This window comes from Corythoichthys intestinalis, chromosome 13 (assembly GCF_030265065.1).
Source record: "Corythoichthys intestinalis isolate RoL2023-P3 chromosome 13, ASM3026506v1, whole genome shotgun sequence".
NCBI lineage: Eukaryota > Metazoa > Chordata > Actinopteri > Syngnathiformes > Syngnathidae > Corythoichthys > Corythoichthys intestinalis.
The window spans coordinates 18,021,498-18,042,437 of record NC_080407.1 but is presented as its reverse complement, the minus strand read 5'-3'; the positions used below and the strand labels follow the sequence as shown (position 1 = coordinate 18,042,437).

The 20,940-nt window shown below is 36.0% G+C and overlaps 1 protein-coding gene across 3 annotated transcripts in view; it reads left to right on the top strand.

The window, feature by feature from the left end:
- Positions 1–20,940, top strand: part of wnt7ba (wingless-type MMTV integration site family, member 7Ba) — a 56,875-nt gene that overhangs the window by 21,530 nt on the left and 14,405 nt on the right. For 2 of the 3 annotated variants that reach the window (XM_057855491.1, XM_057855490.1), the window contains one exon: positions 10,855–11,081. In XM_057855491.1, the coding sequence (XP_057711474.1) occupies positions 10,855–11,081 (227 nt within the window). Of the gene's footprint in view, positions 1–3,687; positions 4,222–10,854; positions 11,082–20,940 lie in introns of those variants that run through there. The other variant, XM_057855492.1, reaches the window with a different exon arrangement.

The window sequence follows — 20,940 nt, the reverse complement described above, 5'->3', positions numbered from 1 at the left end:
CAAATTAATCAATTAATCGTTGCAGCACGACTGGACTTCATGTACTTTTAAGTGCTCAAGAGCAATAAACGCATTTAAAAATTAAAACACCTGAGTTTAGGTTGCCCTTAAACGCCGATTTTTCGCAATTTTTTTTTCTTCTAAAATGTATCTTGTCCTACAACTTTTGACCAAATCACGTAATTTGGAGATCAAAAATTCTCGGACGGTGAGGGGCATAAAAGTTGTATACAGAATCTCGGACGGTGAGGGGCATAAAAGTTGTATACAGAATTTAGAAAAAAAGGTACGGTTCCCCCAAAATTTGCCAAAAACTGTCCCATTCATTTCTAATGGGATGCCATTGACAGCCTTTTAAGTCGAAATTTCCCATTGATTTCCAATGGCATGTAGATTGCATTGACGCCCATGAGTGTCAATTTGATTGATGCCAATGTACTTGGATTCCATTGAGGCATATTTAAGTCGATATTGACGGCTATGTACGTCCAAATTTCCCCATTCATTTTCAATGGCAAAATACCTCTGTCCCATGTATGTCGATTTTATTGATGCCGATGTACTTGGATTCCATTGAAGCATATGTAAGTCGATGCCATTGGCAGCTATGTACGTCCATGTTTAGCATTCATTGGGAACAATTGGATTTTGCCATGTGGCATTTTCTCTATGCCACGTAGCATTTTTTTTTTTGCCAAGTGGCAAAATTGACTTTGCCATGTGGCATTTTTTTTGGTATGTGGCAAAATGGATTTGGATTTTGAAAAATTTGGACATCCATAGCCGTCATTGGCATAGCCAGACTTGGTTGCCAGTTGAATGTCAATGCGCTGTAATGCGAAGTGTATGGTCAAAAATCACAGCCACACGTTTTTTTGCCATTTAAAATGAATGGAAAAATTGGACATGCATAACCGTCAATGGTATGAACGTGCATGGCATTCAAAACTGCCATATACCCTCAAAAATACCACATAACTCCCTCAAAAATGCAACAAACCAAAATTATTTTGCCACATACCAAAAAAATGCCACACGTCAAAATCAATTTTGCCACATGGCAAAAAAAAAAAATTCAGTTTTGGTTGATTTTAGCGGCACCGGTGGACAAAAGTGGTAGTGTTTTGCCTTAAGGAAGACCGGCTTTCCCCACATAGTGTCGTAAAATCATCAACCAATCTAGGGCTGCGGCTATCGATTATTTTAGTAGTCGATTAATTGATGAACTAGTTAGTTCGAATAATTGAGTAATCGCATAAGGAACACTGAACATTAAAATACCTGAGCTTAGCCCATCTAAGTACAACAACTAACATAGCAAAAGTCCGCTAGCTTAAATGCTATAAAATGCTAACTTTTTTTTTAATGCTCTTAACAAATGTTTCAAACACATATTCCCACAAAAAACGGCTAAATATACCAACGAACGAAATTACCAATGCATTAAAAAAACATTAGCTTCAATAAGAATTTAGCTTGGTCTTAACAGGGAGCAGCTGGATTCAGCCATGTGAAATGAGTTATGTCATATACACTTGTTTCTTAGTCGTTGATTAAGCTATAAACTAGTTGGTTGAAATAATCAAGTCATACCTGAGTTTAGCCTCAAACTGCATACCACAAAAAAAATAAATGATGATCTAAGAACAACAAAAGAACAATTGGCTAACTTGCATAGCAAATGTCCGCTAGCTAAAATGCTATCGAATGCTAGTGTTGTTTTACAATGCTCTTAACAAGTCGTCATAACACATATTCCCACAAAAAAACGGCAAAATATACCTAGAAACTAAATTACGAAAACATTAGCTAAAAAAAAAAAAACTTACCTTATGTTGGTCTTAACAGGGAGCAGCTCGATTCAGCCATGTGAAATGAGTTATGTCATATTCACTGTTGCCACCCGAGGGCAGTGTATCGACCCACATTAAACTAAATGGGGGACACGATCGGGGACGCGTCTCGTTGATATCAGGTCACAAAATGTCAATAGGCTATAATGGTAAATGGTCAAAGATCACAAGAACCTATTTTTTCCTGCAATTGAAAATGAATGGGAAATTTGGACCGACATGGCTGTCAATGGTGTCCCTTTGAAATGAATGGGAGTTTTTTGGCAAATTTTGGGGGAACCGTACATTTTTGTCAAATTCTGTATCTAACTTTTATGCCCTTTACCGTCCCGGAATTTTTGACACGTAAATTATGCGATATGGTCAAAAATTGTAGCATTTAGAATTTTTTTTTTTTTTTTAACAAATCACATTTACAGGCGGAAAGAAAATTTTGGTGGGTAGTCATATTTAAGTCGATGCCATTGATGGCTATGTACGTCCCAATTTCCCATTCATTTTCAATGGCAAAAAAACTGTGTCCCATATGTCTATTTTATTAATGCAATGTACTTGGATTCCATTGAGGCATATGTAAGTCGATGCCATTGACAGCTATGTGCGTCCATGTTTCCCATGCATTGGGAACAAATGGATTTTGCCATGTGGCATTTTTTCTTTTCCATGTGGGATTTTCTTTTGCCATGTGCCAAAACTGATTTTGCCATGTGGCATTTTTTTGCCATGTGGCAAAATGGATTTTGACAAGAGGCATTTTTTGGGGGGGTTTGAGGCAAAATGGATTTGGACTTTGGAAAATTTGAACGTGCATAGCCGTCAATGGCATAACCTGACTAAGTGTATGGTCAAAAATCACAGGCACACACGTTTATCTGCCATTTAAAATTAAGGGAAAATTTTTTAGGTGCATTGTCATCAATGGCATGGCCTTTCAAAACCGCCATATTCACCCAAAAAAATAGCCTACCACATAACCCCCTCAAAAAATGTGACAAACAAAAATTCATTTTGGCATGTACCCCCAAAAAATTGCCACATGTCAAAATCTATTTTGCCACATGGCAAAAAAAAATGCCACATAGCAAAAAAATGCCACGTTAAAAATAATGCCACATGTCAAAATCCATTTTGCCACATGACCAAAAATGCCACATTGCAAAATCAATTTTGCCAAATGGCAAAAAAAAAAATGCCACATGTCAAAATCCATTTTGCCACATGGCAAAATCAATTTTGTCACATGTCAAAAAAAATGCCACATGGCAAAAAAATGCCACATGGCAAAATCAATTTTGCCACATGGCAAAAAAAAGCCACATGGCAAAATCAATTTTGCCACGTGGCAAAATAGGTTTTGTCTCATGTCAAAAAAATGCCGCATCGCAAAAAAATGCCACATGGCAAAATCCATTTTGCCACATGCCAAAATAGATTTTGCTACATGGCAAAAAAATGCCACATGGCAAAATCAGTTTTGCCACATGGCAAAATCAATTTTGCCACATGGCAAAAAAAAAAATCCACATGGTAAAATCAATTTTTCCACATAGCAAAAAAATGCCACATGTCAAAATCCATTTTGCCATATGGCAATAAAAATGCTACATGGTAAAAAAAAATGCCACATGGAAAAATCAGTTTTGCCACATGGCAAAATCAATTTTGCCACATGGCAAAAAAATGTCACATGGCAAAAAAAAAAGCCACATGGCAAAATCAATTTTCCATATGGCAAAATCATTTCGCCACATGGCAAATACCACTTTTGGCTCTCGGCCCTGCTGCCAGAAATTGCAGTTTCTAGTTATATTCGTTCTATTCGGCAAAAACACAACTCAATTATCTTCAAGTGCGTGGCCTTACTTGTATTATAGTGCCCCTTTGTGGGCAAATAATGTATTTTCATTAATTGGATTTTTGTTTAAGGAGAATTTCTGTGATATTCGAATTTTGGACGTGAAGCTGCTGCTTTACAAAGAAGTGGGCCGTGTCGTTATTGTGGGTGGGGGATCCAGTTGGACGTGCGCTCACAAAGCACCACAGCGCCACTTTTTGGATGCGCACGAACCGACCCGCACCACGCCCACCCCCGCATTCTCGCAGCCCAGGTGGGAGCGCGCACTTCGGCCTCGGGATGCAGCGGCTCACCCTCGGCGCACCGCCAGTGGAGCTCGCAGCTGGAGCACCGACGGGCAAGCCTTGAACGCAACACTTACCTGGACGTCTATTCTTTTTTTTTTTAACATAACAAGGAGAGAAGATTAAGTTGCGTTCAATGCGCAACCATGCTCATCATCTCGTCTCGCAGCGCGCTGCTGTCCGTCTACTACCCGCAGATTTTCCTCATCCTCACCAGCGGTAGCTACCTGTACGTTCCTAACTCTAAACTTGGATAACATCACTTTAACGCACCGGGGCGCAGGTGCCGGACACGAGGAAGTAACGTGCCTTTGGTTTATTTCTACACTTGTTTGGCTTCCTCTTTGGTGAGACAGTACATTTTTAGAAATAGGAAAAAAATGTGACGTGGATGTCTAGTGCGTCAAATTTCGTGACTTTTATTGAGAAAATAGCCAAACAACTGAATCACTGGTGGGAGTGATAAAGCGATGAGGGGTCATTTTGAAAAACAAAAATGAATTGTTTTTGGTTTGATCTGTTTTTAAATAATTTTTGGGTGCAGAATCCAGAACTGATATCAGTTTTCAGGTTTTTTCATACTTTATATCATTAAGTACAACATGCATCCAACCTGATTTGCGTTATTTAACGACTTCAGTCAACAGCAGCCATGGTAAGAAATGTAAAAAGACGTCAATGTAGTGGAAGTGGGGAACACACCACCAGAGATGGGTAGAGTAGCCAAAAACTTGACTCAAGTATGAGTAGTGCTACTCCAAAATAATATTACTCAAGTAAAAGAGCCACTGTAAGAAATGTAAAAAGACGTCAATGTTGTGGAAGTGGGGAACACACCACCAGAGACGGGTAGAGTAGCCAAAAACTTGACTCGAGTAGCGTTACTTCAGAGTAATATTACTCAAGTAAAAGTAGTCATCCAAAAATTGCATTCAAGTACAAGTAAAAATAAAAAGTAATTGGTGAAAAGAATACTCACGTAACGAGTAACATTGCGAGTGACTGCTTACGATGTTTTTGTTTTTTAACAATGGTATTTTTTTTCTCAGCACAAAGTTATGAACTGTTGTTATAATGATACTGTACACATACATTAGATATGGATTTTAGTAGGGGTTTTTTTTCAGCCAGTAGCAGCCAAAGTAAGAAATGTAAAAAGACGCCAATGTAGTGGGAAACACACCACCAGCTATGGATGGAGTAGCCAAAAACTTTACTCTAGTAAGAGTAGCGTTACTTCAAAATAATATTACTCACAGGATTCCTCCCAAAAATAATGCTCAAGTGCAAGTCAAAAATTATTTGGTTAAAATAATAGTCAAGTAATGAGTAATATTGTGAGTAACTGCTTACGATGTTTGATTAAAAAAAAAAAAAAAAATTAACGATGGTATTTTTTTCCCAGCACAAAGTAATCGATATGAACTGTTGTTATAATGGTACTGTACACATACATTAGATATAATGGATTTTAGTAGTTTTTTTTTTAGTAAGAAATGTAAAAAGAACACCACCAGATATGGATAGAGTAGCCAAAAATTTTACTCAAGAGTAGCATTACTTCAAAATAATATTACTCAAAGTATTCATCCAAAAAATGTACTCAAGTAAAAAAGTATTTTGTGAAAAGAATACCCAAGTAATGAGTAACATTGTGAGTCACTACGTACGATGTTCGATTTTTTTTTTTTTTTAATAATGTTAACAATTTTTTTTGCAGTTATCTATATGAACTGTTGTTATAATGATAGTGTACAATAACCCATTATATAACCACATTAAGCCAAAAATACCAAAAAAAGACTTACTCCTTTCACTTTTTGAAAGTGCCGGTCCATTGGCTGATGACTTGACACCCCTCCCCCCAACACACACACACACACGGACATTAGATATTAAGGATAATAGAAGTTTTTTTCAGCTAGCAGCAGTCACTGTAAGAAATGTAAAAAGACGTCAATGCTGTGGAAGTAGGGAACACACCACCAGAGACTCAAGTAAGAGTAGCGTTACTTCAAAATAATGACTCAAGTAAAAGTAGTCATCCAAAAAATGTACTCAAGTAAAAAAGTATTTGGTGAAAAGAATACTAAAGTAATGAGTAACATTGTGAGTAACTGCTTACGATGTTTGATTATTCTATTTTTTAACAATGGTATTTTTTTCTCATTAGTTATCTATATGAACTGTTGTTATGATGATACTGTCCACATACATTAGATATTATGGATATTAGTTTTTTTTTCAGCCAGTAGCAGCCACTGTACGAAATGTAAAAATACATCAATGTAGTGGAAGTGGGGAACACACCACCAGAGATGGTTAGAGTTGCCAAAAACTTGACTTGATTAGCGTTACTTCAAAATAATATCACTCAAGTAAAAGTAGTCATCTAAAAAATGTACTCAAGTACAAGTAAAAAAAAGTATTTGCTGGTAAGAATACTCAAGTAACGAGTAACGTTATGAGTAACTGCTAACGATGTTTGATATTTTTTTTCCCTGCACCAAGTTATCAATATGAACTGTTGTTAAAATGATACTTTCCAATAAGCCATTACAAAACCACACATTAAGCCTAAAAAATAATCGCTGAATTCAGACTTACATGTACATCTTTTCAGTTGCTGAATGAGCCAGTCCATTTTTTTCTTTCAAAACGCACATCTGATTGGCTGATCACTTGACAAACTCACCCCCCCCACACACACACACACACAGACATTAGATATTACGGATATGAGAAGTGTTTTTTCAGCCAGCAGCAGCCACTGTAAGAAATGTAAAAAGACGTCAATGTTGTGAAAGTGGGGAACACACCACTCATTCTGCATCAGAGTTAGAATAACATTAAACTGTGTGAATTTGCTTACTCATATACAAATATATATATATACTATACATCAAAAACTTCTTTAATTCCGCATCCAAAAATTCGTAAAATTCGGCTGTCAGACCAAATCCAATAAAAATATTGAAAATGCTTAAAACGTGATAAAGTAGGAATTGATACATTAACAAACAAATTTAAAAATATATATATATTTGTATAAAAAAAATAACATATAGATTATATTCGAGTAAAAAAAACTTTGTTCCAATAAAAACCACCATTAGTCGAAAAATCAACTAAAATATTACATAATAATAATAATAATACAATAATACATTGCAAGTAAATTTGCAGACCCCTCACTAATACGAGACTTCTTAAAGCAGTTTCTATTATTTTGGTTAACTTATTTACAGACATATGATTGTCAATCGAAACATTTTGATGACTACCGTAATTTTCGGACTATAAGGCGCACCTGACTACAAGCCGCCACCCACTAAATTTGACACGAAAACGGCATTTGTTCATAGATAAGCCACAACAGACTAGAAGCTGCAGCTTTCCTACCTGTTTTATGGGATATTTACATTAAAAGATACTAACAGGTAATGCTTTATTCGACAGCTGTATCATAAGACCAAATGAACCAACATGAAGCTTTATTGCTTCAAGAAGCTTCATTTGGCCATCACTGCTCCCTTGATGGAGACAGTCAACGTCAGCTGCCACCTGCTTTAAACACGGTTGTCTTCTAACATGCCTCCTAGCATGCATTGCCGTACTACAGGTGTAAATAACAATCAAAATTCATGTCTGTGCTAATCATTTCTTCAGTTTCTGTTGTAGTTGTTTCATTAATTGCAAATTATGGTATTTGGTAACACTTTATTAGACATTGGCGCCAAAAGACTGTCATTAGACAATCATAAGTATGACATGACAACGTCATGAGCATTAATGAATGCTTATAGCAGATGTTATTTTATCCGGCAAATGAGCTCACTTTTCAATGGATGTAAAAGATCCAAGCTGGACATAAATTTAGTTAATGACATAATTTGCCAGATGACACTCTATCTTAAGCATTTAGTAACGCCCATGATCGTGTCATGTCTTAATTATGACTGTTTTATGACAGTCTTATGGCGCCACTGTCTCATAAAGTGTTACCAAATACCATAACTAGCAATTAATGAAACAACTAGAACAGCAACTGAATATATAATTTGTAAAGAACATGAATTTTCATTGTTATTTACATCTGTAGCGCTGCTATGCATTCTAGGAGGCATGTTGGACAACAACAGTGTTGACACCAAGTGGCAGCAGAGGCAGAATGCCTCCCCCATGAGAATCGTTATTAGGATATGACACTGTTATGAGCATTAATGTATCCTTATAACATGTCATTTAATGTCAACCGGCAAATGATGTCACTTGAATGGATCTGAGCTGGACCTAAATAGAGTTAGTGACATAAATTGCCGGATTACACTTAAAAACATCTGTCTTAACACTCAGTAATGCCCACGATAGTGTCATGTTTTAATTATAACGGTCTTATGACAGTCTTATGACACCACTGTCAAATGTTACCTATTAACCCAAATAACTCAACAAAAAAACTGCAATGGACTATAAGCCGCAGCTGTCCTAACTGTATTATGGGATATTTAGGCCAAAAAATATTAACCGGTAACACTTTCTTTGACAGCAGCTTTATTTGATTGTCATAAGACCAAATGAACCACCATGAAGCTTTGAACCAATTAGCTGCAATGCTTCAAAAAGCTTCATTTGGCCATCACTGCTCCCTTGGGGGTGACAGTGAACCTCTGCTGCCACTTTCTGTCAACAATGTTGTCATCCAACATGCCTCTTAGCATGCACTGCAACGCTACAGGTGTAAATAACAATTTGTTCTGTTCTTCAGTTACTGTACTAGTTGTTTCATTAATTGCTAGTAATGGTATTTGGTTACACTTTATTTGACCGCAGCATCATAAGAATGCCGTAAGAACATCATAATTATGACGTGACGCTATCATGGGAATTAATGAATGCTTATGACAGAGATCATTAAGTGTGAATTTTGCCACTAACTCCATTTATGTCCAGCTCGGATGTTTTACATCCATTCAAAAGTGAGATCATTTGCGAGATTATACAAAATGACAGCTGTCAAAAGCATTCATTAGTGCTCATGGCAGTGTCATGTCATACCGTAATTTTCGGACTATAAGCCGCCACCCACGAAATTTCACACGAAAACGGCATTTGTTCAAAGATAAGCATTCAATAATGCCAATGATAGTGTCATGTCAGAGTTATGACAGTCTAATTCCAGTCTTAAGATGCCACTGTCAAAGAAAGTGTTTTCAAATGCTACAACTAGCAATTAATGAAACAACTGGAACTAACTGAAGAAACAATTAGCACTAGGGTTGTTCCGATCATGTTTTTTTGCTCCCGATCCGATCCCGATCGTTTTACTTTGAGTATCTGCCGATCCCGATATTTCCCGATCCGATTGCTTTTTTTTTGCTCCCGATTCAATTCCAATCATTCCCGATAATTTTTCCCGATCATATACATTTTGGCAATGCATTAAGAAAAAAATGAATAAAACTCGGACGAATATATACATTCAACATACAGTACATAAGTACTGTATTTGTTTATTATGACAATAAATCCTCAAGATGGCATTTACATTATTAACATTCTTTCTGTGAGAGGGATCCACGGATAGAAAGACTTGTGACTTTGTATATTGTGACTAAATATTGCCATCTAGTGTATTTGTTGAGCTTTCAGTAAATGATACTGTAGCCATGCCCAAATGCATGATGGGAAGTGGAATCATGACTGTGCGTAGTGCTACCAATTGATGCGTTGGGAAATAACATAAGGTGTTAAGACAAAGATCAATTGCTACCTTGCTTCCCCACATTGCTTCCCATGATATTTCTAATCGTAGGGAGCAGGATTGTAAGGCTTTAGCCAATTAAAAAAAAAGCTCCAAAGGCTGCCAAAATTCACTCTACTCATTTTCACTGCTTTTTAGCTCTATATATAGGTAAATAGGCGCCATTACAGATTGAGCGGGACAATGCGTGAGTGGGTTGTGCAGCGCATTCATTAATTGCGTTAAATATTTTAACGTGATACATTTTTTAAAAAATGAATTACCGCCGTTATCGGGATAAATTTGATAACCCTACCTTAAGCCTAAACTAAAGACTCTGGATAAGTGTCACATATTATGTCTGTAACGTTAAATACAATTAGAAAACGATTTAATTAAAATATATATATATTTAAAAAAGGCATGTCCGATATTTTTTTGCCGATTCCGATACTTTGAAAATGACAATATCGGACATCTTTTGTCATAAGCATTCAATAATGCCAATGATAGTGTCATGTCATAGTTATGACAGTCTTATTACAGTCTTAAGATGCCACTGTCAAAGAAAGTGTTTTCAAATACTACAACTAGCAATTGATGAAACTGAAACAGTAACTGAAAAAAACGGTTAGCACAGAACATGAATTTTGATTGTTTTTTACATCTGTAGCACTGCACTGCATGCTAGGAGGCATGTTAGACAACAAAAGTGTTGACAGCAGGTGGCAGCTGAGGTCGACTGTCTCCCTCAAGGGAGCAGTGCTGGCTAAATGAAGCTTCCTGAAGCAATGATGGTGGTTCATTTGGTCTTATGACAGTCTTATGGCGCCACTCTCAAGTAAAGTGTTACCAAATACCAAAACTAGCAACTAATGAAACAACTGGAACAGTAACTGAAGAAATAATTAACACAGAACATGAATTTGGATTGTTATCGACATCTGTAGTGCTGCTGTGCATGCTAGGAGGCATGTTGCATGACCAAAGTGTTCAAAATTCATGTTCTGACAATTATTTCTTCAGTTACTGTTCAAGTTGTTTCATTAATTGTTAGCTATGGTATAAAACTGTCATAAGACCATCATAATTATAACATGACACTCTCTGTCTCCACAGGACGCTGTCATCCGTGGTAGCACTAGGGGCCAACATCATCTGCAACAAGATACCTGGTCTAGCGCCACGTCAGCGAGCCCTCTGTCAGAGCCGCCCGGACGCCATCATAGTCATCGGGGAAGGCGCCCAGTTGGGCATCAACGAGTGCCAGTACCAGTTCCGCTACGGACGCTGGAACTGTTCAGCCCTGGGCGAGAGGACAGTCTTCGGACAAGAGCTGAGAGTAGGTCAGTCTGTTAGCATAGAGACGCTAAATCTGCTCATTACCAGGCCCTTATATGAAATTGTATTGCCATGTGAAATGTTTTGTTGCGGTCGCGCTGCGGTTTGGATCCGCGTTTAATCTCGCAGCTCTGGGAGCAATCACTTTGTTCCAGGGAGACAGACATCTGGATCCCTTTCCGTCTTTTTGTCAAAAGGAAATGTCTCCTTTCACTCTGTGGTCCACCATATGTTCTCTAAGGAAGAACCACAATTGTCCATTGCGAGATGTCAAAAAACACCATATTTCTTGGAGTATAAGTCCCACCAATGCGCACTGTTCATCAAATACCACAACTGTAACCTGGGAAATGGATTCTACTCTTTCTAGCTTCTCTAGCACTTTTTGTAGCCACCAACATGGCAACAAGGTGCTCAAGCTAATCTCTTTGCTGACTACGAGGCGTGCTTAATCAGCCTTAATTAGCCTGCTAGCTTTCAACTTTTTCCCAACCCGTGCTAGCCAGCTACAGTTCGCGCTCACTATGGAATGAATGGAAAAAAATCTGCGTAACTTTAGCTTGAAATATTTACGTAAAATGAATGTTATCTGCCTGTTTTTCTTCGTTTTTTAACCAAGAATCTTGACTGTTTTACGTTCATATCTATAGGAATTCCCAGATTTACGGATTTATTTACAAGAGTTTTCAACTTAGAAGGTCTCTGAAATTAATGAAAACAATTAGCGTAACTTTAGATTGAAATATTTTCGTAAAATGAATGATAACTGCCCTTTTTGCCTTTAACCAAGAACTGTTTTACGTTCATATCTATAGAAATTCCCAGATTTACGCATTTATTTCCAAGAGTTTTCACCTAAAAAGTTCTTTGAAATAAATGGGAAAAAAATAGCATAACTTTAGCTTGAAATATTTACGTTAAATAAAAGATAACTGCTTGTTTTTTTTTTGCTTTTAACCAAGAATCTAGACTGTTTTATGTTCATATCTATAGAAATTCAGCAATTTAAGCATTTATTTACAAGCGTTTTCAACTTAAAAAGCTATTTAAAAGGAATGGAAAAAATTAGTGTAACTTTAGCTTGGAATATTTATGGAAAATGAACGATAACTGCCCGTTTTTTTTGCTTTTAACTAAGAATCTAGACTGTTTTACGTTCATATCTATAGAAATTCCAGGATTTACGCAATTATTTACGAGAGTGTTCAATTTCAAAAGGTCTTTGAAATGAATAGAAAAAAATTTGCCTAACTTTAGCTTGGAATATTTACATAAAATCAATAATAACTGCCCGTTTTTTGGCTTTTAACCGAGAATCTAGACTGTTTTACATTCATATCTATGGAAATTCCTGGATTTACCCGTTGATTTACAAGAGTTTTCAACTTAAAAAGTGCTTTGGAATGAATGGAAAAAAAGAGCGTAGTTTCATCTTGAAATATTTCAGTAAAATGAATAATAACTGCCCGTTTTTTTGCTTTTAACCAATAAGCTATAGTGTTTTACGTTCATACCTATAGAAATTCCCGGATTTACGAATTTATTTACAAGAGTTTTTAATTTAAAAGGTCTTTGAAATGAATGGAAAAAATTTGCGTAGCTTTAGCTTGAAATATTTATATAAAATGAACGATAACTGCCCGTTTTTTTGCTTTTAACCAAGAATCTAGACTGTTTTATGTTCAAATCTATAGAAATTCCCAGATTTACGCATTTCTTTACAAGACTTTTTAATTTAAAAGGTCTTTGAAATGAATGGAAAAAAATTTGCGTAACTTTAGCTTGAAATATTTACGTAAAATGAATAATAACTGCCCGTTTCTTTGCTTTTAACCAAGAATCTGGACTGTTTTACGTTCATATCTATAGAAATTCCCATATTTACGCATTTATTTACAAGAGGTTTTACCTTAAAAAGTTCTTTGAGATGAATGGAAAAAATTAGCGTGATCTTAGCTTGAAATATTTATGTAAAATGAATGAAAATGTTCACTTTTTTGCTTTTAACCAAGAATCTAGACTGTTTTACGTTCATATCAATAGAAATTCCCCGATTTACGCATTTATTTACAAGCGTTTTCAATTTAAAAAGTTCTTTGAAGTTTGAACTGAATGGAAAAAATTAGCCTAACTTCATCTTGAAATATTTACGTAAAATGAACGATAACTGCCCGTTTTTTTGCTTTAACCCAAGAATTTAGACTGTTTTACGTTCATATCTACAGAAATTCCCGGATTTACGCATTTATTTACAAGAGTTTTTAATTTAAAAAGGTCTTTGAAATGAATGGGAAAAATTAGCGTAACTTTAGCTTAAAATATTTAAGTAAAATGAATCATAACTGCCCATATTTTTGCTTTTAACCAAGAATCTAGACTGTTTTACGTTCATATCTATAGACATAACAATATTTTTGCATTTATTTAAAAGCGTTTTTAATTGAAAAGTTCTTTAAAATGAATGGAAAAAATTAGCATCATTTTAGCTTGAAATATGTTCGTAAAACAAATGATAACTGCCAGTTTTTGTGCTTTTAACCAAGAATCTAGACTGTTTTACGTTCATATCTATAGAAATTCTCATATTTATGCATTTATTTATATGAGTTTTCAACTTAAAAAGTTATTTGAAATGAGTGGAAAAAATAGCGTGACCTTAGCTTGAAATATTTACGTAAAATGAATGAAAGTGTCCACTTTTTTGCTTTTAACCAAGAATCTAGACTGGTTTACGTTCATATCAATAGAAATTCCCCGATTTACGCATTTATTTACAAGCGTTTTCAATTGAAAAAGTTCTTTGAAGTTTGAACAGAATGGAAAAAATAGCCTAACCTCATCTTGAAATATTTACGTAAAATGAACGATAACTGCCCGTTTTTTTGCATTTAATCAAGAATCTTGACTGTTTTACATTCCTATTTATAGCAATTCCCCGACTTACACATTTATTCATAAGAGTTTTCAACGTAAAAGGTCTTTGGAATGAATGGAAAAATTAGCATTTATTTACCTAAAATGAATGATACCTGCCCGTTTTTTTCTTCTTCTTTTAACCAAGAATCTAGATTGTTTTATGTTCATATTGATAGAAATTCCCGGATTTACACATTTATTTAGAATTAAGAGTTTTCAATTTAAAAAGGTCTTTGAAATGAATGGAAAAACAATTGCATAACTTTAGCTTAAAATATACGTAAGATGAATGATAACTGCCCATTTTTTTGCTTTTAACCAAGAATCTAGACTGTTTTACGTTCATATCTATAGAATTCTGCAATTTAAGCATTTATTTACAAGAGTTTTCAACTTAAAAAGCTCTTTGAAATGAAGATTGCTTAACTTTAGCTTGAAATATTTACGTATTTAGTAGTCAATTAACCGATGAACCAGTTAGTTCGAATAATCGAATAATCGGATAAGGAACATAAAAAAATTAAAATACCTGCGCTGAGCCTCAAACAGTATAAAAAAAAATTAATGAGGATCTAAGTACATCAAAAGAACAATTGGCTACTTACATAGCAAAAGTTTGCTAGCTTGAATGCTATAAAATGCTACTTTTTTTTTTTGACAATGCTCATAACAAATCGTTCAAACACATATTCCTACAAAAAGCTGCTAAATAAATTAATAAGAAAATAAGAAAAATTTTAGCTCAAACAAAAACGGTTTGACTATTGCCACTAGAGGGCAGTGCACAACAGCAATAAATGCATTTAAAAAATAAATTAAAAGACGAGCTTAGCCTCAAATGGTATTAAAAAAAATGAGGATCAAAGTACAGCAAAAGAACAATTTGATTAACTTGAGGAGCAAAAGTCCGCTAGCTTAAAACTTTTTTTTTTTTTAACGACGCCTTGAAGAAATTGCTCAAACACATTTCCACAAAAAAACGCCTAAATATACCTATAAACCGCATTAGGAATACAACAAAAAACATTAGCCGAAACAAAAACTTAGCTTATGTTGGTCTTAACAGGGAGCAGCTGGATTCAGCCATGTGAAATGAGTTATGTCGTATTCACTGATGCCACTAGAGGGCAGTGTATCCACCCACTTGAATAAAACTAAATGTAAACACTTTTAAAACAAACCATTACAACGCAAGGGACATAATTAGCCGGATGACAATTCATGACATCTTTAAGCATTCAATAATGTCCATGACAGTGTCATGTCATAATTATAACAGTCTTATGATGCCACTTTCAAATAAAGTGTGACCAAATACCATAACTAGCTATTAATGAAACAACTAGAACAGTAATTGAAGAAATAATTAGCACAGAACATGAATTTTGATTATTATTTTCATCTTTAGCGCTGCAATACATGCTAGGAGGAATGTTGGAAGAAAGTGAACAGAAATGTTTACCTATTAAACCAAATCAACAAATAAGCCGCACTGGACTATAAGCTGCAGCTGTTCTCACTGTATTATGGGATATTTACAGCAAAATATATTAACAAGTAACACTTTATCTGACAGACGTATAATAAGACTGTCATAAAACCAAATAAACCACCATGAAGCTTTGAACAAATTGGCTGCAAAGCTTCATTGCTTCAAGAAGCTTCATTTGGCCATCACTGCTCCCTTGGGGGAGATAGTCAACCTGTGCTGCCACCTGCTGTCAATACGGTCGTCGTCCAACATGCCTCCTAGCATGCATTGCAGCGCTGGATGTAAATGACAATAAAAATTCATGTTCTGTGCGAATTATTTCTTCAGTTACTCTTCCAGTTGTTTCAATAATTGATAGTTACGGTATTTGGTAACACTTTATTTGACACTGGCGTCATAAGAACGTCATAATTATTACATGACACTATCATGGGCATTAATGACATGGTAAAATATGTCACAAACTCACACAAAATGACATCTGTCATAAGCATTCAATCATGCCAATGATAGTGTCATGTCATAATTATGACGTTCTTATAAGTTTTAAGACGCCACTGTCAAATAACGTGTTACCAAATACCGTAACTAGCAATTAATGAAACAACTAGAACAGTAACTGAAGACACAATTAGTACACAAGGTGAATTTTGACTGTTATTTACATCTGTAGCACTACAATGCATGCTAGGAGGCATGTTGGGCAACAACAGTCCAACATGCCTCCTAGCAGGCATTGCCACGACAACAGTCCAACATGTCTCCTAGCATGCACTGCAGCACTAAATATGGAAATATCAAAATTCATGTTCTGTGCTAATTATTTATTCAGTTACTGTTCTAGTTGTTTCATTAATTGCTAGTTATGGTATTTGGTAACACTTTATTTGACAGTGGCATCATAAGAATGTCATAATTATTACATGACACTATCATGGGCATTAATGACATGAAATATGTCACAAACTTTATGTCCAGCTCGGATCTTTACATCCATATTTGACAGATGACACAAAATGATATCTGTCATGAGCATTCAACAATGCCCATGATAGCATCATGACATAATTATAACATTCTTATGACGCCACTGTCAAATAAAGTGTTACCAAATACCATAACTAGCAATTAATGAAACAACTAGAACAGTAACTGAAGAAATAATTAGCACAGAACATGAATTTTGATTATTTACATCTTTACATCTTATTATTATTATTTACATCTTTAGCGCTGCAATGCATGCATCCAACATGCCTCCGAGCAGGCATTGCCACGACAACAGTCCAACATGCCTCCTAGCATGCATTGCTGCTCTAAAGATTTAAATAACAATCAAAATTCTTGCTCTTTGCTTATTATTTCTTCAGTTACTGTTCTAGTTGTTTCCTTAATAGCTAGTTAAGGTATTTGGTAACATTTTATTTGACAGTGGCGTCATAAGAACGTCATAATTATTACATGACACTATCATTGGCATCAATTACATTATGAAATATGTCACGAACTCCATTTATGTCCAGTTCGGTTCTTTACATCTATTCAAAAGTGAGATAATTGACAGATGACACTTCAAGACATCTATCATAAGCATTCAATAATGCCCATGATACTGTCATATCATAATTATGACGGTTTTATAACAGTCTTAAGACACCACTGTCAAATAAAGTGCTGCCAAACACCATAACTAGCAATTAATGAAACAACTAGAACAGTAATTGAAGAAATAAATAGCACACAACATGAATTTGGATTGTTATTTACATCGTTAGCGCTACAATGCATGCTTGGAGGCACGTTGGACGACACCAGTCCAACACGCCTCCGAGCAGGCATTGCCACGACAAGAGTCCAACATGCCTCCTAGCTTGCATTGCAGCGCTAAAGATGTAAATAACAATCAAAATTCATGTTCTGTGCTAATTATTTCTTCAGTTACTGTTCTAGTTGTTTCATTAATTGCTAGTTATGGTGTTTGGTGGCGTCTTAAAACTGTCATAAGACACTATCATGGGCATTACTGAATGCTTATGACAGATGTCATTTTGTGTCATCTGTCAAATTATCTCACTTTTGAATGGATGTAAAGATCCAACCCGGACATAAATGGAGTTTGTGACATATTTCATAATGTCATTAATGCCCGTGATAGTGTCATGTAATAATTATGACGTTCTTATGACAGTTTTAAGAAGTTTTAATGTGTTCCCAAATACCATAACTACAAATTAATGAAACAACTAGAACAGTAACTGAAGAAATAATTAGCACAGAACCTGAATTTTGATTATTATTTACATCTTTAGTGCTGCAATGCATGCTAGGAGGCATGTTCGACGACAACAGTCCAACAGCAGGTGGCAGCACAGGTTGACCTGTCAAATAAGCGTTACCTATCCACCCAAATGGGAAAATGTAGCGGCTTATAGTCCGATACTTTTTCAAATGGATTGTTCAAGCACAAGCTAGCAAACTCCGACTGCACTAATGTGTCCCACTTCATCTACTTGACCGCCGCGCCTTTGAACTCATTAAGCGTTGAGAAAGAGCCGGGTTGAATCACGCTAACCACTAATTGAAGTCAGGCCCGGCAGCTGGATGGCAACAATGCGCTGCTGTACAATCCAAACAAATCTGATGCTAACCAAATGCTACTCGTACAAAATATATGTGGATTGCACAGCTTTAGCCTGATGAGAAAAGACTTAGGAGTTTATTATTAGTTATGGACGATGTGGCGACCACAAACCCGATGGTTTCACTTTGTCAGGTTGGAGCGCAGCCATTAGAATCGCTCCATGCATTAATACCACGGCCTGTTGAGGAGACGCATTACACTGATTGGCGCGGGCGGATATCCTATTACACCAACCGTGGTGCCAGTGAATTAATTCCCCCCTGCCGTCCTCCCCCAACATGCCATAAAACATAAGGGTGTTTATTCTCCAGTCGACATGGTGACACAAAAAAACGCCTGGAAACGGGCACGTGTCATTCCGAGCGTTTCCACGCCGTAGTATCGCTTGCAAAAACAAAGATATTTAAGCTTTGTGAGAAATTCAATTGATGAAATCACTTATCAGAAAAATCTTCCGGTCAGCCAGTAGATGTCACTTGTGTTTTCCTCAAGTTTGGACGATAAGTGAACCATAACTGCTGATGACTTCAACCTGAAGTTGTGAACAATTGACACAGGGAATGATTGCAAGTAGTTCTTAACAGACGATAGTACCGCAATTGCGTCGAAAGGGGCATCCTTGAAAGGCTCAGTGGTTAAATATGCGGGCAGAGGGTCCAATCGTCTAAGAACAACATTTCTCAAGAAATAATTGTCAGGAATTTACGGGGATTCCATCATTGACAAACCATAATATGCATAAAATATCCAGAGAATGCGTCAAAATCACGCAATTTAAAGTTGAACCTTCCCTCACTGGGTTTAAAAACTGACACGAGTCTTGGAAGGACTTTGGACTGAAAGGGGAAGTTCAGAATTTTTGACACCTTGGAGTTAGCGGGGTTTAATTCGTCAACAAATTCGGTGCAGTGAGTTAGTTATTTGGTAGTTTCAGGGCTGCCTGATGAGCAGACAAATAAAAAACAACATCCCGTTGACTAGATGCATTTTGCAATTGGAAAAGTTTTTGGCAACTTTCCGGGGGACCGTAAATTTTTTCCAAAAAATTCTGACTTTTATGCCACTCGCTGTCCCGGAATATTTGATGCCCAAATTGTTTGTTTTGGTCAAAAACTGAAGGACTAGATACTTTTTTAAACCTTTTTTTAGTTTCCCTTTAAAAATGAATGGCCAAGTTTTTGTCAAATTTCCGGGAAACCGTACATTTTTCCCCAAAAACTCTCTTTGTGACTTTTATGCCACTCACCGTCCTGGAATTTTTGATGTCCAAATTGTGTGTTTTGGTCAAAAATTGAAGGACTAGATACATTTAGAAACTTTTCTTTTTTTACCTTTAAAAATGAATGGGCCAGTTTTTGTCAAATTTCCGGGGAACTGTAAATTTTTCAAAATTCTGTATACAACTTTTATGCCCCTCGCCGTCCCGGAATATTTGATGACCAAATTGTGTGTTTTGGTCAAAAACTGAAGACTAGATACATTTTGAAACTTTTTTTTTAGTTTCCCTTTAAAAATGAATGGGCAAGTTTTTGTCAAATTTCCGGGAAACCGTACATTTTTTTTAAAAAATTCTGACTTTATGCCACTCGCCGTCCCGGAATTTTTGATGCCCAAATTGTGGGATTTGGTCAAAAATTGAAGGACTAGATACTTTTTGATACCTTTCTCTATTTCTCATTAAAAATGAATGGGCAAGTTTTTGTCATATTTCCGGGAAACCGTACATTTTTTCCCAAAAATTCTGTGACCTTTATGCCACTCACTGTCCCGGAATTTTTTATGCCCAAATAGTGTGTTTTGGTCAAAAATTGAAGGACTAGATACATTTTGAAACTTTTCTTTTTTTCCCCTTTAAAAATGAATGGGCACGTTTTTGGCAAATTTCCAGGGAACCGCAAATTTTTTTCCAAATTCTGTGTATACCTTTAAGCCCCTCACTGTCCTGGAATTTTTGATGCCCCAATTGTGTGATTGGGTCAAAAATTGTAGGACTAGATACATTTTGAAACTTTTTTTTTCTCATTAAAATCGAATGGGCAAGTTTTATGTCAAATTTCCGGGGAACCGTAAATTTTTTCCAAATTCTGTATACTGTATACAACTTTTATGCCCCTCACCGTCCCGGAATTTTTGATACCTAAATTACGTAATTTGGTCACAAATTGTAGGACAATATACATTTTGAAAATTGATTTTTTTTTCAGAGCCATTTGAAAAATTCCCTGCGTCGTGCAAAAATTCCGGACGTGTCGAATGAATGGTGCCGATCGGTCAAGTGGTTCCGGCTGCGCGGCGCGCCGAAGAAATCCCATTCAAAAAAAAAAAAAACAATAATAGATAATTCATGTTCTGTGCTAACTATTTCCTCAGTTACTGTTCTAGTTGTTTCATTAATTGTTAGTGATGGTATTTGGGAACACTTTATTTGACAGCGGCATCATAAGACTGCCGTAAGATCAAATGAACAACCACGATTGCTTCAAGAAGCTTCATTCAACCTCTTTAACCACCTGCTGTCAATACTGTTGTCGTTCAACATACCTCATAACATGCATTGCAGCGTTACAGATGTAAATAACAATTAAAATTCATGCTCTGTGCTAAATATTTCCAAAACACAATACAAACAGACGCTTAGGACACTGATTAGCATCATCGCTAACTAGCTTAGCGCTCTGTGATAAGTAGTAACGTCTCATCAACAAAGAATACAAACAATGCAATTGGCTTCATTTACTCACCTCTGACGGAGGCACACAGATTATCAAATTCATTGGCAACTAATTTATGAATCGACTTTAATCGATTACCGAAA